This window comes from Aquarana catesbeiana, linkage group LG08 (genome assembly GCF_042186555.1).
Source record: "Aquarana catesbeiana isolate 2022-GZ linkage group LG08, ASM4218655v1, whole genome shotgun sequence".
NCBI lineage: Eukaryota > Metazoa > Chordata > Amphibia > Anura > Ranidae > Aquarana > Aquarana catesbeiana.
In genome coordinates, this window is record NC_133331.1 from 279,260,256 (window position 1) to 279,287,119 (window position 26,864).

The window sequence follows — 26,864 nt, forward strand, 5'->3', positions numbered from 1 at the left end:
AAAGCTGGTCACATTCACATGTTATGCAAATTGGATGCAATTAAAAATGCATCCAATTCGCATATATGTGAACCCAGCCTTACGCAATGTAAGGAAGAATACCGTCTATTATCAAATTGATATATGCGGTCTATATGGTGTTTACAATAACCACCGACACAGCTTAGTTTGTTTCAGCAATAACCACCGACACAGCTTAGTTTGTTTCAGTATATTTTATTTCCACAGTGTATATATATATATATATATATATATATATATATATATATATATATATATATATATGTCTTTTGCACACTAGTTTATTATTGATGTAGTGAAACAAATATTTAGGTCCTAATGTACATTTAACTTCTAAATCAACACATGTCAAATCCCCATTGAAAGGACCGATGAGTTGGGTGGTCTTTGTGGTATTTAGTAATAAGAGCTAATATGTGAAAATGACCTTTTTCAAAAAATGTATGTTTAGCTCATCAATAATTTTATTTAAATGCCTTCTGAGAGTCAGGAAAAAAGAAATCTCCCTAATCCCCCTTACCAATTCACATAAAAAAAAACAAAACATCCAAAGCCCCCTTTAGCTCACCCAAAGCTGCCTTCATACGGCCTTCCACAACTCCTCTTCTCGGAGTGTATGATGGAGTCTAGGCCTGTCGCTGCTTCTGGACGTGATGTCACCACATCCCCACTGAAGTATTAAGGACCTTGTGTGGACTGATAGACCCAATGAGAAGTGCACACCTAACCAGGCAGCAACATGGGCACCCACATAAGTAGTCTCTCTTTTTGCAGTAAGGCAAGAAGATTTGGGACTCGACGAGTCACATGAACATGGATTTAAAGATGTATTTGGGGCATTTAGATCTTTTTTTTATTATTATCTGGGTGATTAGCTAGAGGGGGTTCCATTCCAAATATTTTGATATATATATATATATATATATATATACTTATTTTTTAAGCAAGTACATTTGCTTTACCCTTGGATGGAAGGTTAGGAATACTTTAAATTGGAAGTGTCCAACCTTTTCACTCTCCTGGGCCACATCTGAAGAAGAATTGTCTTGAGCCGCACATAAACATTACACAATAAGGCCCCATTCACACTTTGCAATTTTGAATTGGTGCAATTCTGCCAGTGATTCCAAATCGCACCACAAGTGTTTAGGTGTCATTCATTCTTAATGGCATCTCAATCGTGGTGTCAATCACGGCAAGTTTCATCACGCACAGTTGCTCCTGCTTTTTTTTGGGTGACAAGCTTTGTGTGATGTGTTTTGCTGCGACTGCCACATGATTCTGTCATGCGGAAAAATCGCACAGTTTCAGGTGCCATTAAGAATGAATCACACCCAAACACTCGCAGCGATTGTGCCCCCGATTCAAATTTGCAAAGTGTGAATAAGTGCCGATAGCTGATGAGCAGAAAAAGTCAGGCAGATGATCGGATTTTGACTATGTGCTGTGTGTGTACAGTGCTGGGATAGGAGACAGCTAGTCACAGTGTTGGAGGGTGATGGGTGCAAGTGAAATCTGAGAGGGGGGGCACAGCAGGTGCAATGCCAAACACTGCATCCCCCCAGACATAGCTGCAAGTTTGTGTTGGGCCGCATGCATAGCCCTCTTGAGCCGACCGCATGCAGCCCGCGGGCTTGAGACCCCTGCATTACATGATAGCAGATACATAGATTCTTTTTGCATATTCATATTACAAGCTGGGCTTCTCCCCTTCATGAACTCTCTCATGTCTGATGAGAGATGACTTCCATGAAAAACATTCTCCACAATTGGAACAAGAAAATGGGGTCTCACCCGTGTGAGATCTCTGGTGTCTAGTCAGCCACGACTTTTCAGCAAAGTGTTTACCACAATCGGGACACGAATGTGGTTTCTCTCCTGTGTGAACTTTTCCATGTCTGAGCAGAGATGACCTTCTAGTAAAATATTTCCCACATTCAGAGCAAGAATATGGCTTCACTCCGGTGTGGACTCGATTATGGGCTGTCAGGTTTGATTTATTGGTAAAACCTTTCCCGCACTCGGAACAGGAATACGGAAGATTGCCGGTGTGAACCGCCTCATGTGCCGCCAGATTTCCTCTCTCTGTAAAACATTTCCCACATTCCAAACACGAATACACCTTCTCCCGTGTATGAGTTTTTTCATGCGTTAGAAGAGTCGATTTCCGACTAAAACATTTCCTGCATTTGGAACAAGAAAACGGCTTCACTGTGGTGTGAGTCGTCTGATGCATAGCAAGATAGGCCCTTTTAGCAAAACCCTTCCCGCATTCCGTACACAAATAGGGCTTCTCTCCTGTGTGAGCTCTATGGTGAACTGTAAGTAAATGTTTAGAGGAAAAACACTTTCCACATTCTGAGCATGAATATGGCTTCTCGCCAGTGTGAGTCCTCAGGTGAGAGATAAGACATTCTTTCTGTGAAAAACATTTTCCACATTCCGAACATGAAAATGGCTTCTCTCCTGTGTGAGCTCTATGGTGTTCAATAAGTAAATATCGAAAATAAAAGCACTTTCCGCACTCCGAACATGAATAGGGCTTTTCCCCTGTGTGAGTTCTCTGGTGTACGATAAGCCTGGTTCTCCAGGTAAAACATTTCCCACATTCTGAACAGGAAAATGGTTTCTCACCTGTGTGTGCTCTACGATGTTCATGAAGTAAGTATTTAAAATAAAAACACTTCCCACACTCTGAACATGAGAAAGGTTTATCCCCCGTGTGAGTTCTTTGGTGAACCATAAGTCTGGTTCTCCAGGTGAAACCTTTCCCACATTCTGGACATGGAAATGGCTTCTCGGTTAATTGAGTTCTCTGGTCCGTCATATGAACTTGCTGGTGTCTGAAAAGAGATGTCTTACTAGGAAAACGTTTGCCGCATTCAGAACAGGGGAAAGGCTTTTCTCCAGAGTGAGTTCTCTGGTGGGCTGCTAGGTTTGACCTCTGAGCAAAACACTTCCCGCACTGCGTGCATGAAAATGGCTTCACACCCGTGTGGGTTCTCTGATGGACAATAAGACTGAATCGTCGAGTGAAAAATTTCCCACATTGTAAACAGGAAAACGGCTTCTCCGCATTTAGAGCTTTTTCATATGTAGTAGGATGCGATTTCTGGAGAGGACAGTTCTCAGGCTTGGACCATGAACATGGCTTCTTCCCTTCCTGAACACCTCGAACTGAGATAAGCTCACCTCTGTTTGTAAAACATTCAGGAGGTTCACTGGTGTCACATGTGGGATTAAGAAATCTCCTATCATGCATATGGGGATCAGGTAATATATTGGCACAGTGAGGTGCTTGTTGGAAATTTGGAGTCCTGAGGTTTTCATCCGAAGAATTGGATGTGATCTCATCATCTTCTATATCCCCACCTGGAGAGAAAAAAAAAGGACAATTATACAATTATTTTTTTTTTGAGTTAGCCGGAAACAAGCAAGCAAGAATGATGGTTCTACAAACAAAACAAAAAAAAAAAACTTAAAAAAAAAAAAAAACAGCCCACAAGTATTATACCAAGGAGTTCCCTTAACCCTTTCGCTGCCAGGTCCGTACGTTATACGGACCTAACAGTGGGGGATTTTGCACACATGTAAATCTGACAAGCAGACTCCTGCCTCACATATGGAAGCATTTGGGTGGCTGCACTGCCAGACAGTAACAGTGCCCACCCTCGTGCTCGCCCCACCATGTATCCCAGGCTTTGCTTGCCCCTCTGCAGGCCCGAGACCGACATAGTGGGTGCAGCACCTGGAAAGCGTCATGTTTAATGTCAGTTCCGGGTCCACCTCTCAGCCCCCCCCCTGGCCAGGATGGCCACAAATGAAAGTATTGCAGAGCAATCTAAATTGAATTACATTCAGTGGAGCACAGGGGAGACATCCATGATGTCTCATTAAAAATAACCTGTAATCAAAACATCATGTCCCCTATGTCATGAAAAAAAAAAAAAAAGTGGGAGGGGTGGGCATGGCTACCACTCTGCTGTATGTGAGATCCCTCAGCTCCACTCCAGCGATAGAAATCACAGCAACTCGGGGTGCTCGGGGTCTATCCTACCCTCCAGGATGACCCGCAAGGGGAAAGAATCATCCCAGCTGAAGAAATTACAGCATTTCTTCCCGCCGGCGGAAAGGAGCACAAGCCAAGATGGCGCCAGCGTTGGATCTCCTGCTTCCTCCAGCGGCTCTCTCTCAGATACTCCTAGCCCAGTCCCACATGGCAGCTCCACATGACAATCTCTTGATGCCTCCTCATCGATTTCCCGCAGCCCAGCGGGGTCCAAACCCCGGATGGCAGCTGACGTCCAGCATATTAAGGTGAGCACGTGTCAGGAATCAATGGAGGATACGAGAGAGCTAGTGGACACAATCAATGCTTTCCCCACTGCAAACCAGCCCATCTCAGACACCACTTAAAAGGACATGCTTGTCTAACTCCGTAGCTCATAACATGCGGACATGATGGAATTGCATGAGCAACTTTAAAGCTGAGGTGGGGGAGCTGGGGGGAAGAATTGACCATGTTGAAAAAAAAAAAAATGGGTGAATACGCCTCTTATAACTCCCTAATAGATGCACACAATGATCAGTCTGATGAAGTATCCTGGCTTAAAGATAAAGTGGCTGACCTTGAGGATAGGTCACGGAGGAATAACATTAAATTCTGTGGAATTCCTGAGGCCATACAACCTGCGCAATTACAACAATATTCCTGCGACCTCATGAAAGCCTTCTAACCATCAGTACCTGGATCAGAGCTCTTCATTGACAGAATCCACCGGCTACCAAAGCAGTCTTATCTACCTGATAACCTTCCCAGAGATGTGCTGATGCGAATACATTTTTTTCATCCAAAGGAGCAGTTTATGATGGCTTTTTGCAGAAACCCACAACCTCCTGATAAATATTCCTGCATTCAGTTGTATGCAGACCTCTCGCAACACACAATGCAAAAGTGCAAATTTCTACTGCCTGTGACAAAAGCACTATGCAACCACAATATTGTGTACCTCTGGGGCTACCCAACAAAGCTAACCATTACCCGTGATGGCAACACCTTAGTGATCACGAGCCTAGACGAGGGTCTCATGCTGCTCCGCTCTTGGGATATTCTACTTGAGCAAACCTCAGAGAGCTCCTCTGCCACTGCCAAACTGAACACCCAGGGTGACTGGCAAGTGGCATCACAAAAAAAAACAAAAAGCACACTACCTGAACACCCCGCTCATAAAGTGATAAGCAAATTGATTCCTGAAACACTTTGGAACTCACGGTGCATGAAGTTACCCCTCCTGAGTAATGGCCAGTTATACTGTCTCCAGATAGAATCTACCTTTTTACCATGTTGGTCATATAAATACTGTTTGATCTTTTCTTTTTTGCCCTTATTGTTTTTTCCAATCCCATCCCTCACCAGTCTGACCTAATTGAGATGAACTATCACACCACTAGAAGATATCTACCCACTCTGGCTGCAAGTCTCGAACTTCTTGAACTGGACCCCTTTTGGAACTGACATGGATCGATTAAGGTACTGTCATCATCCATATCTACCTGTTACCTATGGTACTTAAAATATTATCCTTTAATGTACACGGATTAATATGAATGATGTCTGTACACGGATATCTGAATGATGTCTGTAACTACAGGCATCATTCAGATATACCCGCCCAAAGCCCAGGACGTCATATGACGTCCGTGGGCTGGAAGTGTTAAGAGAGCCTCCATTTGGAAAGAAGCCCTCAACCTCCACACTGATATCCTTTGCATATAAGAGACACACTTTTCTTGCAATACTCCCTCCTTCTGCCACAAAAAATTCCCACAGATTTTTACGGCCTCAGCACCTACAAAACAAAAAGGCATGCTTATCGCCATCAGAGATACTGTAGCCTTAACCTTACAGGAAGTTCTGAGACCCAAAAAGGAGATACATAATTTTGATAGGGGAACTCAACAATCCTTACACTGTTGTTAATTTCTACACACCCAATTCCCATCAACTTCACTTCCTAAAGAAACTGTTTTGTAAAGTTAACATAATCAGAAAAGGTGCCTTAGTCATGTGTGGAGACTTCAACCTAACTGTGGACTATAGAATAGACACCACTTCCAAATCCAAGCGCCCCTAGCCAATGCTACAACCTTTATTTCATGCTGAAGATGTTTATGATGTCTGGAGGTGTCAACACTCAGATGAACGTGATTACACCTTCCACTCCTCCAGGCACAACTCATATTCATGCATTGACATAATACTAGTTGATAAAATGCTATTACAAGCAGTGTCGTCCTCCATCATACATGACATCTCGTCACCTGACCACACACCTGTTTCTATAACAGTGATGAAGGGACACACTCCAGGCCCTGCATATGTATGGCGAGCCAACTCCCGTTTACTCCAGATACCTGCTCATGTGACCACTTTAACTAGGGTTGTCCCGATACCACTTTTTTAAGACCGAGTACAAGTACCGCTACTTTTTTTCAAGTACTCGCCGATACCAATTACTGATACTTTTTTTTAATGTCGTGACAGTTTGACTGATGGGCACGGTAAGGTGGCACTGACTGATGGGCACTGATAGGTGGGACTGATAGCACTGATAGGCGGCACTTATGGGCACTGATAGCCGGCACTTATGGGAACGGATAGGTGGCACTGATAGGCGGCACTTATGGGTACTGACAGGTGGCTGGCACTTATGAGCAGGCACTGAAATGCAGCAATAAAAGACATGAGGAAAGGATTTTGAAATGCTATGCTGCGACGCCCATCTTGGTACACCCTGCACTCGGCCGCAGTAAGCACCAGCAGACATTTTGTTACACCCAGCCAAAACTATATGGGCTGGGTGTAACAAGATGTCCGCTGCTGGCTTACTGCGGCCAAGTTCAGGGTGTACCAAGATGGGCATCGGGATGTTCAAGCTGACGGCGACCGAATGTGATGGCTCCGGTCACCGATCCTGATGCGGCTACACCCTGCAAGATTACCTAGCTAGTTTCACTGCAGGTGAGGACTCGCTCTTCACTCCACCCTCTGACGCCGCCCGCCCTCTCTGACTCCGCCCGCTGACCAGGTATCGGGTCAGGCATCAGGAGCATTTGTGCGAGTACTCATTCAAATACTCGGTATCGGGACAACCCTAACTATAACCAACAATCTAAACGAGTTCTTCTCACTGAATGCACAATCGGTGTCCAATCCTGCTACTTTGTGGTGTGCCCATAAGGCTTTTATTAGAGGAAATATTTTACAACTGTGTTCAAGGGTAAAAAGGCAAAGGACGCAAAAAATAAATCATCTCCTGGGGGAAATCAGGGTTCTTGAAACTCTGAACAAAAATACTGCAGACAGTAATGCAGCAGATAAACTCTCCAAACTTCGCTCTGTTCTCAGGCTCCTGCTCATTGAACAATACGATAGACATATTACATCCCTCAAAGTGACACACTACTCGTCTGAAAATGGAGCAAGTTTCTTGCTCAGAGTCTTAAAGGCCAAAGAGCCCAAACAAAAATCCCTTACCTAATTAATTCTTTGAATAACAAAAAAGTTCTCAACCCACAGGACATAGCAAACTCTTTTGCCGAATATTACTCCTCATTGTACAACCTTTGAGAAGACCCTAACACTCCACAACCTAATGATGATGCCATACAAACTTTATGTACAGGCCTTAACCTCCCCTCTCTCTCACAAACACAACTGATATCTCTTAATGCACCCATCACTGGACTTGATATTATAAAAGCGATAAAAACTTTGCCTTCTGGCAAATCATCAGTTCCTGATGGACTGACAAATGACTACTACAAAAGTCTTCCAAAACACACTCACCCCAACATTAAGGTCGATCTACTTAGATGTCCTCTGCCTCGTTCCCTCCTGAAATGCTAAAGGCTTATGTGGTCATTCCCAAACCAGGAAAATAACCCAATACCCCTTCAAATTTCAGGCCCATCTCGTTACTAAATATGGATGTCAAACTTTACGCTAAGATTTTAGTTCATAGGCTTTCCCCATTCTACCAACCCTCATCAAACCTGACCAAACAGGTTTTACCACAGGCAGACAAGCATCTGTCGCACGAGAAGAGTCATTAATCTCATGCAACATGCTAAATCCTGTCAGATGCCTTCTCTGCTCCTATCTTTGGATGCGGAGAAGGCGTTCAACAGGATACAATAGGGTTACATGACACATACTCTTCAAAAATTTGGCTTCACAGGTCCCATCCCATCTGCTATTCTAGCTCTTTACTTGTCTCCTTGTGCCCAGGTGTACACATAAAATATGCTTTCACTTTCCTTTACCATATCTAACGGCACAAGACATGCCCATTGCCCCCCTCAATTTTCAACCTCCTTACAGAACCTCTGGCTTAAAAGATCAGATCACATCCCAACATAGCTGGATTCCCCTTCCAAGACAGGTCCCATTATATAAACTTATTTCCTGATGATATTCTTATTCCTCTCTTCCCCGCCACATCCTTACCCTATGCACATACCATCCTTAACAAATTCAGTAAGATTTCTTATTATAAAGTACATTTTACAAACTCACAAATTTTAGAGCTAGGCCTCCCACAGTCTCTCCAATCTCAATTAAAATCCTCTTTCCCCTATACATAGAGCAAATCTAGTATACCATATTTAAGATTGCAGTTAACAGCAGACCCCTCAAAACTAGCAGACGCCAACTACCTGCCTTTAATAGATAAAATAGCTAAAGAGACAAAAAAGTTAGCTAAAGTGGAATTATCCTGGTCTGGCCGCTTAGCCTCATTTAAAATGCTTTTACTCCCTCAAATACTCTATATTTTCGGGCATTTCCCATCCCACTTCGCAGTAGCCATCTCAAATCTTTACAATCCCTTCTTACACAATATATCTGCCGCTCCAAGCATCCACGATGCTCCAGAGCTCTTCTGATCAAACACAGTCTTGCAGGGGGTATGGGACTGATTGATATTCAGGACTATTTTGGTGCATCTATTCTCACTCAACTAAAAAACTGGCTAACTCCTTCCCCTGACATCCTTTGGAGCAGTATTGAGCAGGCCCTAAGTCCAACTTCGAACCTACATTCTCTCTTATTCCTAGATGTATGGAAACCATTTCCCTTACATCTCCCATTTACCATACAAGCCTCCCTTATGGCCTGGAGAGACCTCTGTAAGCTCTCGTCCCTTTCATCCAATGAGATGGACCTTCCTATACCTACCACTATCCTTGCGAATGCCATTCCAAACATCACCAGCATGGATTGGCACTCCAAGGGGATAACTTGGATTGCCAAACTATACGACAACGACACCCTCAGATCGTTTAGTGTGCTCAGCGAAAAATTCAACCTACTACCCATAGATTGCTATAAATATTACCAGATTACTTACTTCCTAAGATCTATTAAAACCCATCATATATATCTGCCAAATGCAGTATGGCTATTCTACACAAAATCACCCAAGACTACTAAGGGTATATCTTTTTTTTTTACAACCTATTTCAGCACAAACTTACATTCAATAAATCCCTTCCCTATCGAAAATGGAAATCCAACATAGGTATCCTTTACAATTTCCCAATGGCAATGCGCATTCAAAACAAACTGCAAGGCTTCCAAATGCGTAAACCACTGGGAACTATCCCAAAAATAGCTCTAAGGTGGTACTATATGCCTTTTAGGATCTCCAAATTCTGCCAAACGAATTCCCTACTGTGCTGGAGAAACTGTGGAGCAGTGGGCAATATATTGAATATGTTTTGGTCCTGTAAACATCTCACCAGTTTCTGGCATGGTATATTCAGATGTATCTCTGACATTACACGAATCCTGACGTCCCCTAACCCCAGTATGGCAGTGCTAAATATAGGTGTCGAGAAATTCCCTCGCACTGTGGTTACACATATTCTACTAGTAGCGAGACCCCCGATAACGAAATACTGGAAATCTGACAAGACACCTAATGTCTCTTAAGTGTTTGAGATTACTCAGACTCACTATGTTTATGAATCATTACTGGCTAGTAAGTTTGGTACTAGTAAGAAGTTTGATATAAACTGGAAACCATGGAAAGAACGGTTTAAAGTAAACTGATTCCTACCTCCTTCTGATCACAACCTCCCTCCAACATTTGCTTTCACATGCTCATGTATGAGTCAGACCAATGTTTATCCCTCTGTTACTTTGTTTAACCTCAATCTGGGTTTCACTTATTATATATTTTATTTTACTTTATTGTTCTGTTATTACTAATATGTGAGTTACCACTTTCTGGTACTTACTCTCCTCCTTTTACCTTAGCTTCCCCCTACTAGTGCCAATATTCAAGGGAACTTGTCTTGTTCTCATTTTAGGTAATCATGGGACTGTTAATGTTTGTACACTTGTGCCTTATGGGGATAACTTTACAAATGTATGCCTTTTGAATTTCTACCCTTTGTATCCTTGCACTGTGTACTGTAATATGAAAAATACTCAATAAAAAAAAAAAAGTTACGTATAAACAAATTATATTTACGGGTCGGGGAACCTACGTGTGAAAATATTGCAATACATATGTTACACATCGCAGTGCACGCCGGAGTAAGAGCAATATTTATAGCACCAGACCTCCTCCATAACACTAAACTGATGACCTATAGGGGGCTTTTAACGTGTCACCTATGGAAAATATAGGGTACTAAAGTTTGTCATTTCACGGGTGCAAATTTAAAGCAGAACTCCAGCCAAAGTTATTTTTCTAGGTCCTTGTTGCTGATCTCCTACCTTCACCAACTTTGCCATCCATGTTCTTCTGAGCTCTGTAGTTCCTCTGTAATAGGCTGCTGAACTTGCTGAAAAAATGTTATTGCCTGTTTGTAAGACCGCTGGCTTCTATCCCTCTCCTCAGCTCAGCCAGTGATCTGGCCAGCCCCCTTGTAGTCCTCTGAAAGACGAGCAGGGAGTTCTATTTCCTGTAGTGGGCGGAGAGGGTCTCCCAGCCCCCAGTCTGTGCCGTCCATGGAGGAGGCGTCCTCCTTCTCTCTCCTCCCTCCTCCTACCTGCCTGGTGGTCCACCCCTCCACTCCGCCCCCCCCCCCCCACACACACACACACACACACACCTGCTATCTCTGTCCAGAGCAGGGATTATTATCAGTAATCAGTTGTATGATACAGCAGGCATCTCCCACTGTGTCAGGTATAGTATACGAGAACATAGATCGCTGATGCCCCACCTCCCGCCATTATGATTGACAGCGCACTGTGCCAATTGTACCGTTATTGGCACAGTGCGCTGTCAACCATAACGGTGGGTGTTCTGGTATACTATACCTGACACTGCGGGAGATCCCCGCTGTGTCATACAAGCGATTACTGATAATAATCCCCGCTCTGCACAGAGATAGCAGACGGAGGGTGGAGGGGGGGGGGGGTTTGCGGAGTGGAGGTGCTCTTAGAATGTATTTAGCAGATTTAAAGGGTATCTATACTGATAATAATACCAGCTCTGCACTGGTGGGACTGAAATATGGCACTGGTATGAGGCACCGATATGAGGCACTGGTGGCACTGACATTTGGCTCTGGTGGTCCCTGACACATTGCCCTGGTTTGTATTTATAAGGCTGTAACCTATCATACCGTGTGTTATGTATGGCTTGCTGGCTGCAGAATGAGGGGTGTGATTTATGTTGAAGTGGCGAGTTCACATTTACATGTACAAGCCTAGTGTACCTCCCACATTCACTCCCATCCCAAGTATTCATGGGAAATGTAGGCTGATTACAGTTAGAGAGAGAGAAGAGGATATGATGCAATCACTGTTCTAACACCTCTTCTTTGCAAGAATACAGGCTGCATTTTTTTTAATCACAAAACTGACTTCCTGAAAATTCAGTCATCTCTCTTAAACGGTAAAAAATTTCACAAATGTGATAACTGTTTAGTGTGGGGGCAGGGGCGGACTGACCATCGGGCAGTTCGGACGCTGACCGAGGGCCCGTGGCCAGTAGGGGGCCCCATGGCAGCTTCCACTTCGGGACCCGATCTACCCGTCAGCTAGCTGTGATTGACGGGCTTATCGGGTCCCTGCTCACTGCTAAGAGACTGCAGTGTATACACACACCTCGTGATGCGCTCCTCCTCCTCCCCGCCGGCCCCTCCTTCCCTCCCGTCCATCCCAGGTGCTTGTATCTGTCATCACCTCGGACGGACAGAAAAGAGGAGGGGCCGGCGAGGAGGAGGAGGAGCGCATCACGAGAGGTCTGTATACAGCCGCTTCCCGCGCTACTCTGCATGTAGGAAGGAAAGTGCAGCAGCTTGTACCACGTGCTGCTATTAGAAAGTTGCTGCACAGCTTCCCACCCACAGTGTCCCCCTGTGCCCCCACCTCCCCACAGTGTCCCCCTGTGCCCCCCACCTCCCCACAGTGTCCTCCTGTGCCCCCCCACCTCCCCACAGTGTCCTCCTGTGCCCCCCACCTCCCCACAGTGCCCCCCTGTGTGCCCTCCACCCCCACAGTGACCCCCTGTGCCCCCCACCTCCCCACAGTGACCCCCACCTCCCCACAGTGTCCCCCTGTGCCCCCCACCTCCCCACAGTGACCCCCACCTCCCCACAGTGTCCCCCTGTGCCCCCCACCTCCCCACAGTGACCCCCACCTCCCCACAGTGTCCCCCTGTGCCCCCACCTCCCCACAGTGTCCCCCTGTGCCCCCCACCTCCCCACTGTGTCCCCCTGTGCCCCCCCACCTCCCCACAGTGTGCCCCCCACCTCCCCACAGTGTCCCCCTGTGCCCCCCACCTCCCCACAGTGTCCTCCTGTGCCCCTCCACCTCCCCACAGTGTCCTCCTGTGCCCCCCACCTCCCCACAGTGCCCCCTGTGTGCCATCCACCCCCACAGTGACCCCCTGTGCCCCCCACCTCCCCACAGTGACCCCCACCTCCCCACAGTGTCCCCCTGTGCCCCCCACCTCCCCACAGTGACCCCCACCTCCCCACAGTGTCCCCCCTGTGCCTCCACAGTGTCCCCCTGTGCCCCCCACCTCCCCACAGTGCCCCCCTGTGCCCTCCACCCCCCACAGTGACCCCCTGTGCCCCCTACCTCCCCACAGTGACCCCCACCTCCCCACAGTGTCCCCCTGTGCCCCACAGTGACCCCCACCTCCCCACAGTGTCCCCCTGTGCCCCACAGTGACCCCCACCTCCCCACAGTGTCCCCCTGTGCCCCACAGTGACCCCCACCTCCCCACAGTGTCCCCCTGTGCCCCCCACCTCCCCACAGTGACCCCCTGTGCCCCCACCTCCCCACAGTGCCCCCCTGTTCTCCCCACAGTGCCCTCCACCTCCCCACAGTGTCCCCCTGTACCCCCCACCTCCCCACAGTGTCCCCCTGTGCCCCCCACCTCCCCACAATGTCCCCCTGTGCCCTCCACAGTGTCCCCCTGTGCCCCCCACCTCCCCACAGTGTCCGCCTGTGCCCTCCACCTCCCCACAGTGTCCCCCTGTGCCCTCCACCTCCCCATAGTGTCCCCCTGTGCCCCCCACCTCCCCACAGTGACCCCCACCTCCCCACAGTGACCCCCTGTGCCCCCCCACCTCCCCACAGTGTCCCCATGTACCCTCCACCTCCCCACAGTGCCCCCTTGTGCCCCCCACCTCCCCAGTGTCCCCCTGTGCCCCCCCACAGTGTCCCCCTGTGCCCTCACCTTCCCACAGTGTCCCCATGTGCCCCCTTGTGCCCCCCACCTCCCCCCTCCCCACAGTGCCCCCCTGTGCCCTCCACCTCCCCACAGTGTCCCCCTGTGCCCCCCCACCTTTCCACAGTGTCCCCCTGTGCCCTCCACCTCCCCACAGTGTCCCCCTGTGCACTCCACCTCCCCACAGTGCCCCCCTGTGCCCTCCACCCCCCCACAGTGCCCCCCTGTGCCCTCCACCCCCCCACAGTGTCCCCCTGTGCCCTCCACCTCCCCACAGTGTCCCCCTGTGCCCTCCACCTCCCCACAGTGTCCCCCTGTGCCCCCACCTCCCCACAGTGTCCCCCTGTGCCCCCCACAGTGCCCCCCTGTGCCCTCCACCTCCCCCCTCCCCACAGTGCCCCCCTGTGCCCTCCACCCCCCCCACAGTGTCCCCCTGTGCTCCCCACAGTGCCCCCCTGTGCCCTCCACCCCCCCAGTGTCCCCATGTGCCCTCCACCTCCCCACAGTGTCCCCATGTGCCCTCCCCCTCCCCACAGTGTCCCCCTGTGCCCCCACCTCCCCACAGTGTCCCCCTGTGCCCTCCACCTCCCCCCCACAGTGCCCTCCACCCCCCACAGTGTCCCCCTGTGCCCCCCACCTCCCCACAGTGTCCCCCTGTGCCCTCCACCTCCCCACAGTATCTCCCTGTGCCCTTCACCCCCCACAGTGTCCCCCTGTGTCTTCCATCCCCCCCCCATGGTGTCTCCCTGTGCCACTCACACACAGTGTCCCCCTGTGCCCTCCACCCACCTACAGTGTCCCCCTGTGCCCTCCAACCCCCCCCCCCCCCATGGTGTCTCCCTGTGTCCTCCACCCCCACTGTGTCGCCTTCCCCCCTGATGGCTACCCTGAAAGACACTGTGTTAAGTCTGGAGGATCCCAGTGCTCTACTGTGTGCCCTGTGTTTTGGTTTGTGCCCTATTTGCCCTACTGCGTGCCCCATGGCCTGTGATGTGCCCTGCTAGTGTACCCCCTTATGTGCCCTACTCTGTGCCCCTTGCCCTGTGATGTGCCTTGTGATGTGCCCTGCTGTGTACCGCCTGTTGTGCTCTACTGTGTGCCCTGTAATGTGCTCTGTGTGCCCCATGCCCTGGGATGTGTGCCCTGATGTGTACCGCCTGTGTCCTGTTCCCAAGGGTGTGCCCTGCTGTGTGCCCTACTATTTGCCACATGCCCTGTGATGTGCGGCACGCTCCCTGCTGTGTATCTCCTGATGTGCTCTGTGATGTGCCCCGCTGTGTACCCACTGATGTGCCCTGTACCCTCTGTGATGCACCATGCTGTGCTCAATAATGTGCCCTGATGTGTACAGCATAATAAACCCTGCTGGGTGCCCCATTATATGTCCTGTGATGTGCCCTACTGTGTGCCCCATGCCCTGTGCCCCATGATGTGCCCCGTGCTCTGCTGTGTGCCATGTGATGTGCCTTACTGTGTGCCCCATGTAAGTGGGGCTTTGTGTAGGTGCGGCTTGCATGTGGGTGGAGACACAGGGGGCCCCATGATCTTCTATTGCCCGGGGGCCCCATGAGTTGTCAGTCCGCCCCTGTGTGGGGGGTGTACTAATGGGGTATTTTTTGAAAATCACAGAGTTCTGCTTGAAAGTTTGACAATTAGCAGGGATTTCCCTTCACTTCCTATCCCATAGCCAAAAACGGGAAGTGAGAGGAAATACCTGCTAATTAAGGGAATCTCTTAGGGACCCCCAAGCCACCAGAACTAGTGTCTCCATTGGAAGATTTCCCCTCTATTACTTTTCTGGGGACAACCCGAAATTTGGAATTTTTAATTTCACTTTCAATGATAATGGTAAACAGGACAAATAGAGAGGGTGACTCTCCCTAATTGGGGCACAGACCGCAATAAAACCCGGCAGGTTTTCATTAAGCTTGGGGCCCAAAAGAAATGCAGGAGAAACAAGAAGTACAATCACCTCCTTGATCAGATACGCAAATTAGAACTGATTACGCATCATCAGAGAGGAATTTTGCTCCTTCCTACACGCCTCCTTTGATCACCACTAAAAGTCACTCACATGGTATGCCTCCAGCAATAGACCAGGTGCTCTTTTAGCCAGACAAATGAAACGCAAAGCAGCAGCCTCTAAAATTCCATACATGCAAACAGCCCAGGGTCGTAGAGTAAGCTAAATGCTTTCGAGATTTCTATGCATCCCTATACAACTTGAACACCCCCACAGATACCCCTAATTTAGCAGCCACTCGTATTTCCCAATTCCTGGACCCAATACAACTACCCTCCCTTACGCCCAACCAATTAGTAGATCTTAATGCCCTGTTCTCTACGCCAGAAATCCTAAAAGCAATTTGCTCATTATCCTTACACAAAACCCCAGGACCTGATGCTTTTGTAATGAGTATTTTAAAAAATACGCAGATATACTAACATCACGCCTCTGCACTTCCTTTAACCACTCCCCCCCCCCGGCCTATAGCAGATTGACAGCCGGGAAGTGGTTCTGTTATCCTGACTGGGCGTCATATGACGTCCAGCAGGATAACATGCTGGCGCACGCCCATGGGGGCGTGCAGCGTGGCGATCGCAAGTGTAGCATGATACACCGCATCTCCGATCGTGGTAGGAAGCCTCTGACAGAGGCTTCTTACCACGTAATCAGCTATGACCAATCACAGCTGATCATCGTGTGAACCAGGAAGTGCCGGTAAACGACATTTCTCGGTTCGCGCTGACAGGGACAGCCGATCGTCGACAGGGTACAGTGTTGCATGACCGCGCAATTGTCATTCAAAGTGCGAAAGCGCTGAAAGCTAAAAATTGGCTTTGGCAGGAAGGGGCGAAAGTGCCCGGTATTGAAGTGGTTAATCACATTATCCAGACAGGCAATATCCCAAAGGAATCCTTAGAAGCCCTCATTGTCACAATTCCCAAGCCTGGTAAATCACACGATAACCCAGCCAATTATAGTGCTATCTCACTCCTAAACACTGACCCTAAAATCTATGTAAAGATCCTAGCCTCCCGTATATCATGTCACATCCCTTTACTAATACATGCAAACCAAGTTGGATTTATTCCAAAACGCCAAACATCAGCACGAGAAGAATATTAGACCTTATACAATGGGCTGAATTCTACAAAACGCCTTCTCTGACCCTCTCCCTGGATGCAGAGAAGGCATTTGACAGAGTCCATTGGTCCTACCTTAACTCTGGATTTACAGGCAACATCAACACAGCGAATCTAGCTTTATATTCACAACCATCGGTGAGAGTTTGGACGTCTGGTATGACCTTTCGCAATCTTCATTGGCACAAGACAGGTATGCCTCCTCTCCCCGTTAATATTTGCACTAGTGATGAAACCCCTTGCAGTGGCCAGATGAGGTCACTCGATGATATCAGGGCTTCAGATCAGAAACACTACCCACAAATTTGGACTCTACGCAGTCATTGTTGTCCTGACAAATCCCCTTTAGTCACTACCAGCACTTCATGACCTTCTGATACAGTTTGGCCAGATATCTTTATACAAAATCAAATTTGATGGGCATATGTCTAGATCAAGACACAAAAGAAAATCCTACTCATCTATCCCCGTTTCCATGGGCCCCAGCCTCAATGCTTACTTACCTCTTACCTAAAAATACAGTTATCTGTACGTTCCAGCAACTCCCTCCGTATAAATTATGAAGCACTTCTTAAGAAACTACAGGACATCTGCACCTCCCTCCGATCCACTTGCACCACCTGGGTTGGGAGGATAGTGCTATCCAAAATGTTTCTCTTGCCTCACCTGCTGTATCTGTTCCGAACCCTCCCACTACCACTACTCTCTTCTCAACTGGATACATTCCAACGCACCATCAACAACTTTTTTTGGGAAGGCAAACGCCTGAGAGTTAAACACTCCATTATGTGCACTGCAACAGCCAAATGGGAAATGGGAGCTCCGAACATCAAGAATTACTACAAAGCAGTTCTACTAAACCAAACCCAACATTGGTAGTCATCCTCATCATGCCCTCTGTGGGCACAGATAGAAGAAACCGCTCTTCTCTATCCCACCAAATCCTGGCCAGCGGCTAAGTGGCTACAAAACCGTCCAACGCCATCTTTCTTAAGTACCGTAAACGCAACCCTCAAAGTATTGATCGCACTCCATCATCAAAGTAACGGTCTCTCTCGAAGCAAAGCATTGGAATCTCTTCCTCTGGCTGCACTAGAAATCATTTGCTCTGATATGCCCCTAACCTCCTGGATAACAGCAGGCATCACCACAATTGTAAACATTCTACAAGAAAGGAAGCTACTCCCCTTCCAACACCTGCATGAGGATTATAACATTCCCAACAAGAGTGCCCTATCTGCTATCACTCGGTCAGAACAACCCCTCACGACCGACCTTATACAAATCTACGACCACCCCGCATCACTCCTGAAGGGATCTTCTATCACAAACGCTGGACTCTACTCAAACCCCAGAAAAGACTCCATCCATGAAAAAATGGGAGGGTACTCTCAACTTCTCAACAGACCTAACATCTTGGCACATTGCAACGCGCCTAACCCTGAAGGCCTCTAAATGCATATCACATTGGGAAACAGCTCAAAAAATACTCCACCGACCCATTTTGAGAAGCAGAACCAAAATGTACCAATGTTCATTTTAATCACATATTCAAAGCCTCTGGCCCTTTGAAGAAAAATGGACTCCTAATAGCCATTAAAAATTCTGTCACGTTTAATCTACATGACACCATGATAGATGAAGAAGGTAGATACCTTGCACTAGATTGCACCATAAACAATACCAGATACACCGTAGTAAATATCTATGCACCTAACTCTAATCAGATCAGATTCCTAAAGAAATTATTGAAGAAGATTAATACATTCAGAAAAGGTTATCTCATCCTGTGCGGTGACTTTAACATGGTGCCTGACCACACCGTAGACACATCCTCACGCATCAGTAGAACGTCATTGCCCATGGGAACATTTATGAGGTCAAACAACCTATACGATGTTTGGAGATGCCACCACACCACTGAACGAGGCTATTCTTTCTTTTCACATCGCCACAACTCATACACAAGGATTGACTTTTTCCTGGTTGATAAATGGCTCTTACCCAAAATATCTGACTCTCATATTTCTACTATAACATGGTCAGATCATGCCCCAGTCACCATGACGACGAAGGACTCACCATCCAAATCTCGGCCACTGATCTGGAGAACCAACCCTCGTATCTTGCATTCGCCAGAACACTCTGCCTATATCCAGGAAAGCCTGGAGGAATTCTTCAGGTTTAATGAAGGGACTGTAACTAACGCAACCACACTGTGGAATGCCCATAAGGCTTTCATAAGAGGGATCATTATGCAAGTGAGCGCAAGAGAGAGGAGGAGGAGAACACAGCTCGTAGACACTCTCACCTCTAATATTAAAAATCTAGAGGCACAAAACCAATCTTCCCCATCCCCTACACTAAAAAATGAGCTGACTCGCCTTAGACAAGAACTGAGAGCTCACCTGTTAGATTCATTTGAAAAAGCACAAACCCGATTTAAAGCAACACATTACTCCACAGGCAACAAGGCTGGGAAAGCCATGGCCAATAGAATAAAAGGTCATTACAACAAGTCCAAAATCTCTCATCTTTTTCATCCACTTACACAAGAAAAACTACTAGAACCTCAAGCTATTGCAGACGCATTTAGCCTATATTATAGTAAATTATACAACCTAAATGATGATCAGGATACCACACAGCCTTCCACACATGACATAGCAGCATTTTTGAAAGAAATTGACCTTCCTAAATTATCACAAGCTCAACTCACTACACTCAATGCTCCCTTCACATGACAAGAGATCTTAAAAATCATAGCTACTCTTCCAGCTAACAAATCCCCTGGCCCAGATGGCCTCACAGGTGACTATTATAAAAGATTTAGTAATATATTATCACCCTTCCTATCCAAAGTGTGCAATGAAGCTGCCTCCTCCTCTCTTCCTCAAGAAATGTTAAACGCATTGATTATCACATTACCAAAGACGGGGAAAGAACCTACTTCCCCACAAAATTTTCAGCCTATATCGCTCCTCAACCTCGACACCAAAATATATGCAAAACTCATAGCTACAAGACTATAAAGACCAATCGGGTTTCACTGTAGGTAGACAAACCTTTGATGCCACACACAGAATTGTAGACTTGATCCACTCAGCTGAAACGACTCGAACGCCTTCTCTGCTCCTTTTCTTGGATGCGGAGAAGGCGTTCGATAGAGTCCACTGGTCTTATCTCAAAATGACCCTGAGCAAGTTTGGGTTTCAAGGACCCATTTTATCGGCCATTCTAGCCTTATATTCAAATCCTACTGCCCAAGTATACAATTCTGAAATGCTGTCCAAACCATTTAGAATTACTAACGGCACCCGACAAGGCTGCCCTCTTTCGCCACTCATCTTCAATCTTATGATGGAACCTCTCGCAGAACATGTGAGAAACAATCCATCCATAACTGGCTTTAAAATTGGATCCATCGAACACAAAATTAATCTATTCGCCGACGATGTGATCATTATGCTCACCAATCCCCTATCTTCCCTGGCTTCGGTACATCATTTATTGCATAGATTTGGTGCCATATCGTACTATAAGGTGAATGAAAACAAATCCTATATACTAGATCTAGGACTAGATGCTGTAACTAGTACGCTAATCAGACACAACTTCACTTATCCATGGGCGGACGGAGGAAATACTTATCTAGGTATTACTCTCACTAAATCCACGAAAGGTTTATTCGCCGCTAACTATGTAGAAGCCAAACAAATGCTCTTCAGAGAAACCACCAAATTATCCAAACACAAATTTTCCTGGTCGGGACGTCTTGCAGCCTTTAAAATGCAAGTCTTGCCCAAGATATTATACTTATTCAGAACACTTCCAATACCATTATCACATGCCTACCTACACTCTCTACAATCCATAATTAGCCAATATGTGTGGCAGGGGAAAAAAACCCAGAAGTAACCACATCAAGCTTATCAAACATAGATACGCCGGGGGAATGGGGTACATTGACATAAGAGATTATTATTTAGCCACGTTAATCTCCCAACTAAAAGACTGGCTATCCACCGAACCATCCTCAATGTGGGGTGACATAGAAAATAACTTGACACCGGGCAAAATTCTTAAAGACTGGTTGTTCAGTACTCTCTTTAACCAAACACAATTTACTCACTACTCACCAACAATTAGAGCCTTTAATAAAGCGTGGAGATCAATACATGACTCTATGTAGAATAACTAACCGACTAAGATAGTTCAAATACCCTTGACTGTTCTTTTGTTTCTTTCCCCGGACCTGTTTACACCCAAATGGCTATCAGAGAAATTTACCCATTTAGCGTCACTTCGAACCAATATACTAGACAAACCCTTCTCCAACATGCAAAAAGAATACGCTGCACCCGCAAACGACTTCTTTATTTTCTATAGGATTCAACAATGTCTGGCAGCATACCCTTTTTTGGAAAAGAGACTTCCGATTAAACTTTGGAATTTTCTTTTCACGAACAACACGCATTCCAAAGGGGTTTCCCTAGTTTACTCAACACTACAAGAAAAAATGGTATTTAACAAATCTAAATCCACTAAAGATTGGGAAAATGATTTACAGACCCAGTTCACTGACCTTCAATGGCAAACAGCCATCAAATCAGTTTACAAAGCTACTAACTGCACCTCCCTATGGGAAATTGCACACAAAACCATGATGAGATGGTACTTAACACCTCAAAGGATAACAAAATTTCAACCACTTTTATCCCCCTAGTGCTGGAGAAATTGCTCTAACATTGGTACTTTAATGCACATTATGTGGTCATGTCCACCTATAAGGAATCTTTGGTCGGAGATTGAACACATACTTCAGCAAATTCTACATTACCCCATCATATTAACCCCAGAACTTAGCATCCTAAATCTAACCATAGAATTGCTTCCTCCACAGCTCAGACTTGTCACCACACACGTTTTACTAGCAACCAAACTACTTATCACCAGAAGCTGGAAAACAACACATATTCCATCCAGTTCAGAAGTTATAGCGTTAGTACATAAACACTACACGTTCGAATCAGTGCTTGCTCGCGGTAAACCCTCTTACTACAAGACGCATGCACTATGGCTCCCCTGGGTACAATGGTACGAAATTGAAAAATCAAATTTAAGTCAGTGATCTTATATTTAAGAATGTCAATGTCAGTGGCTAGGTCCTATTTACTCTGGCACTCTCCTGTGCTCTCTCTCCTCATCTCCATCTATCAGCCCCCCTCTCCCTTCACCTCACCTCCCTAATCTCCTCCCCTCCTGCCCCTCAGCCTCCTACCTCCCCTCCTATCTCCCTCCCACTTATCTGACCACCACTTATTATCTTCTACTGCTTTCCTCATTCCGTCCAAGTAGCGGTAATGGTAGTATATTGTTATTCTAGGTTTATGTTGTTACTTATAGTGACAGTTATCAGCTCAACTTCAAACCGTTCAAATCCACAATACATGTGTTATCGACAGATTGTTATGCTAACACCGCTAAATTATACTACCTGTTCTGTATACCATGTCATGCTGAACTGTATGAAGAAAAGTGTTTTTTCAATAAAAATTATTTGTGAAAAAAAAAATACTCCACCAATTGTATCTCACTCCAACAAGTTTATCCCGCTTCTCACTATCCCATTCACCTGCTTGTTGGAGAAATTACAGAGACACAGGGACCACGTTAGATGTCTGGTGGTCCTGCCTCTTACTCCTTTCATTCTGGAAATCTGTTCAGTCCTTTATCACCAACATCACTGGCAACTCTACAAAAATCACACCCCAACTAGCACTGCTAGGCTTGGGAATAGAAAAATGGGACACCTCTCATCATATCATTCTTACCCACATCCTAATCGCGGCTAGACTTTCCATAACTAGGAATTAGAATGCCATCTCACCACCCTCCCCTCAACTGGTCGCCAAAGCAAACCTGACTCTCCCTAAATTCCAGAACGAATGGGCTCCATGGCTAAACTACTCCAATACTGACACTTCCTCCTTACTTCATTTATTACACAGTACTACTCCCTGACGAAGCAGATGATACCTACCTCCCTTGCAGAACAAAACCTTCTTTCCTGACGCCACCATGGCAGCATACTAGTGATAGGCTCCGCCTTTCTTCCACTCCCTCAGGACCAGTGAATAGCATAAATTAAAGGCCTAGTTAGGCCCCACCCCATTCTTCTTTTTTCCTCATACCTCCACGAACCAGTGAAGAGTAAGCAGTACTATGTCCCCACCTCTGCCTCTGTGCAGCATCCGGCTGGGTTGAGCCTCTTCCAGTGCGAAGTCCCAGTGCTCGGCCGCTGAATTGCGCTAAACATCATGATGATGGGGTTCTGCAGTGTTTCCTCTTTAGGCACGAAATCTGCCAGTAAGTATGTGTCTGCGGGCTGAGGCGTGGGGGAGCCAGCTATTTCATTCATTTCACTCCTTTGGTCCCTTGTATCTCACAGGGCTGCTTATGCCTTTTTTTTTTTCTTTTCTGGCTCCCTATCTGTTTCCCCTTTTTTACCTTGATCTTTTCCTTTTCTGTGCCTTCTTTGGCTCCATTTTTTGATCATGTTTGCCCTTTTGCTTATTTTATCCTGTGCTGGACTGTTTTCTCTGTGCTGGAAATGTTCTTGATGACATCATCGGGCTGCGCCGGTCTGCACATGCACACTGGCTGGCTGGAGTACCAACCGTCATTTTTCTTTTGGGAAAAGCTGCCCTCTTGTTAATAATGAGGGTCAGAGGCTGCCTAATTGCTTAAGTATAACATGATCCACCACCTCATCATAACACCCCCCCCCCCTTTCCAATGTACCTGGACCTAAAAACGGGACTACATAACGTATTGTCATAAGAATATAGTTTTGATATGTTTGTACTCACCAACACTTTCTTGTTTTCTCAGAATGTATTTTGCACCTTCACTTATGCCTTAATCTTCACGCATAAGTACAAGTATGTAAAACATTTTGCGAAACATCAATAAAAAAAAAACTTAATTTAAAAAAAAAAAGCAAGTGTTCTAATCCCTCTCGACCCTTTCCAAAACGAAAAAAAAAAGTTTTGCCTTAAGTCATACTTTAACCTTCTGTCAGCACATGTGCACAAAGCCTAATTGGCATCCAGTGCAACCTCTCCTTTCCCTGTATGAGAGTTTCTGTGCAGGGGATAATTGGAGGTGAATATTAAGACAGATTTGCATACTGATAATTGTTTACATAGCCTTAATGTAGTAATAGGGTAGTGAGAGTTCTCTACTCACTTGTACAAATCTTTATAGAAAAGTCCTCCTCTTTGAACCTTTTACATCTACCTTCATCCTCCTCAGCTTTGATACCTCTCTGAGTGGTTCTGGCGTCTCCGGGGTCTGTGAATAGAGATGAGAGTGAAGCCCCCTGTACTGAGATGTATGAGAGACCCCAGAGAGTGTGTGTGGGGGGAGACTGGTCACGTCTCTTGGCTGGTAACACACAATGACATGATGTGAGGAGGAGAGCCGGAATCTAATAGAAGCTGATGTCTCCTGACTCCACCGCTGTGCACATAGGGGTTGATTTACTAAAGCTGGAGAGTGCAAAATCACGATCCCTTCTGCACAGAAACCAATCAGCTTCCAGGTTTTATTGCCAAAGCTTAAAGTGATTCTAAAAGGCAGAAGGTTTTTTTATCTTAATGCATTCTATGCACTAAGATAAAAAATCTTCTGTGTGGTGTGCAGCAGCCCCTCTAATATTTACCTGAGCCCCCTTTCCATCCAGCGATGTGCACAAGGGCCTTGGCCGTCCAGGATTCTCCCTCCTTATTGGCTGAGACACAGCGGCGATGCCACTGGCTCCCACTGCTGTCAAAGTCACTTAGCCAAACAGGAGAGAGAGGGGGTGGGGCCGAACCGCAGCTCCGTGTCTGAGTAGACACACAGAGCTGCGGCTTGGCTCAGGTGCCCCTATAGCAAGCTGCTTTTTGTGGAGGCACTCAACAGGAGGGAGAGGCCAGAAGCGCCGGCGAGGGACCCAAGAAGAGGAGGATCTGGGTTGCTCAAAACGATTACACAGAGCAGGTAACTATGACATGTTTGTTATTTTTAAGAAAAAAAAACGAGACTTTAGTATCACTTTAATTGAACAAACTGAGGTTAGAAGCTGATTGGTTTCTATGATTTTGCACTCTCCAGCTTTAGTGAATAAACCCCATACTGTCTCCCCATTACTATCTACTGACAGAGGATTGTTGTAGTGACTGAACAAGGAGAATCTGGGACTTTTTTCTGGATTTACTGTTTATTACTCACAGCTGATCTCTGGAGAAACGTCCTCTTTAATTTCCACACGTCCTTCCTCCTCCTCAGCTTTGACATCTCTCGGAGTCTCTCTGGTGTCTCCGGGGTCTGTGAATAAAGATGAGAGTGAAGCCCCCTGTACTGAGATGTATGAGAGACCCCAGAGAGTGTGTGTGGGGGGAGACTGGTCACGTCTCTTGGCTGGTAACACACAATGACATGATGTGAGGAGGAGAGCCGGAGTCTAATAGAGGCTGATGTCTCCTGACTCCCCCACTGGGCACATACTGTCTCCCCATTACTGTCTACTGATAGAGGAGGGGGGAGAAGAAGAGATTGTTGTAGTGACTGAACAAGGAGAATCTGGAACTCTTCTCTGGATTTAGTGTTTATTACTCACCTGTGCTGATCTCTGGAGGGATTTCCTCCTCCTTACACAACTCATCACCTCTTACGGGCTTTTCGTCTTTATCTTCAACTTTAACAACAATCAGGCCCTCAACCTAGATAAGATGAAACATATTTATTAGAGCAACTTATTAATAATGAAACAGAGGTATACCAGTTTTAATCAAAACCCTCAGCTCCATCTACCTTATCATGCTCTGAGTTGTTGTAATCCTCCTGAGGGATCTCCTGATGTTCCTGTGTGGAGTCCCGGGAATACAGAGGACGGGGACATCTCTCTGGGGGATTTCTGTTACTGGATCCATCTGTAGGAAACACACACACTGACTGAATACATTGTTTCTATGTCTTTATATGAGAAGATGTGTGTATCTAGGTGATCAGTACTCTCCTTTGAAAGATTCCTCTTACCCGGTGATGTGAGGGGTGGCCGGCTCTCCATCAGAATGTCCTAGTAATGGTCCTTGTGTCCTTCTAAATACTCCCACCCCTCTTGTATAAAGTGAATGAAATCAATAATGTCACATCAAACATTAAAAATTCATCTGATAAAAGAAAGCAAAAAAAAAAAAGGAATTAAAGTAGGCCTTACAACCTAAAGTCACAGTCCACTTAAACACTTAAATCAGTGGTTCTCAACTCCATGCCTCGGGACCCACCAACAGGCCAGATTTTAAGTATTACCTTGGGGAGTTGCAGACTAGAATACTGCAATCACTGAGCAGCAAGTGATATCACCTGTGATGTATTTCAGTTATCTTGCAAACCTGGCCTGTTGGTGGGTCCTGAGGACTGGAGTTGAGAACCACTGACTTAAATTAAAGTGTAAGTTCACCTTTACAAAAAATCTGTAAGGTGAACTTACACTGGAGTCCCTTCCCATTGCACCTGGTCCCGCTAGCCTGGAGTCCGACGATCTCCCGTTCTGACAGATTGTATCGCCACTTTACCAGTCCGGGGGATATGAAATCCCCACGGCTTTCTCTCCTCTTTGCCGGTGGTGACAGGATGGGCTACACGGGTTCGGTCAGCGTCGCCTATTAGAATGCTCCTATTTGTACCTTCTGATGAGGTACATTTAGGAGATAGAGACAGGGGATTTCTAAGCCCTGGACCGGTGAAGTGGCGACACGATGTGTCAGTGCAGGTGATCACTGGACTCCAGGTCAGCGGGACCAAGGGGGATGAGGAGAGGGTCCAGTGTAAGTTCACCTTATAGATTTTTCTGTAAAGGTGAACTTACACGTTAAGCAGTTGTCTATCTATAACACCAAAATGACAATATTCTGTCATAAAAAAAAAACTTTAGAGACTAGTAAAAAC

The 26,864-nt window shown here is 46.4% G+C and overlaps 1 protein-coding gene across 3 annotated transcripts in view; it reads right to left on the reverse strand.

Annotated features, from left to right (window-relative positions):
• Positions 1 to 264: 264 nt before the first annotated feature.
• LOC141104504 (uncharacterized) overlaps positions 265 to 26,864 on the reverse strand; it is a 32,309-nt gene continuing 5,709 nt past the window's right edge. For all 3 annotated transcript variants that reach the window (XM_073594068.1, XM_073594069.1, XM_073594067.1), the window contains exons 2-7: positions 25,953 to 26,086; positions 25,728 to 25,846; positions 25,534 to 25,636; positions 25,146 to 25,241; positions 24,120 to 24,224; positions 265 to 3,393 (exon numbers count right to left, since the gene is read on the reverse strand). In XM_073594068.1, coding sequence (XP_073450169.1) covers positions 1,712 to 3,393; positions 24,120 to 24,224; positions 25,146 to 25,241; positions 25,534 to 25,636; positions 25,728 to 25,846; positions 25,953 to 25,983 — 2,136 coding nt within the window. In that variant the 5' untranslated portion in view covers positions 25,984 to 26,086 and the 3' untranslated portion in view covers positions 265 to 1,711. The remainder of the gene's footprint in view (positions 3,394 to 24,119; positions 24,225 to 25,145; positions 25,242 to 25,533; positions 25,637 to 25,727; positions 25,847 to 25,952; positions 26,087 to 26,864) is intronic.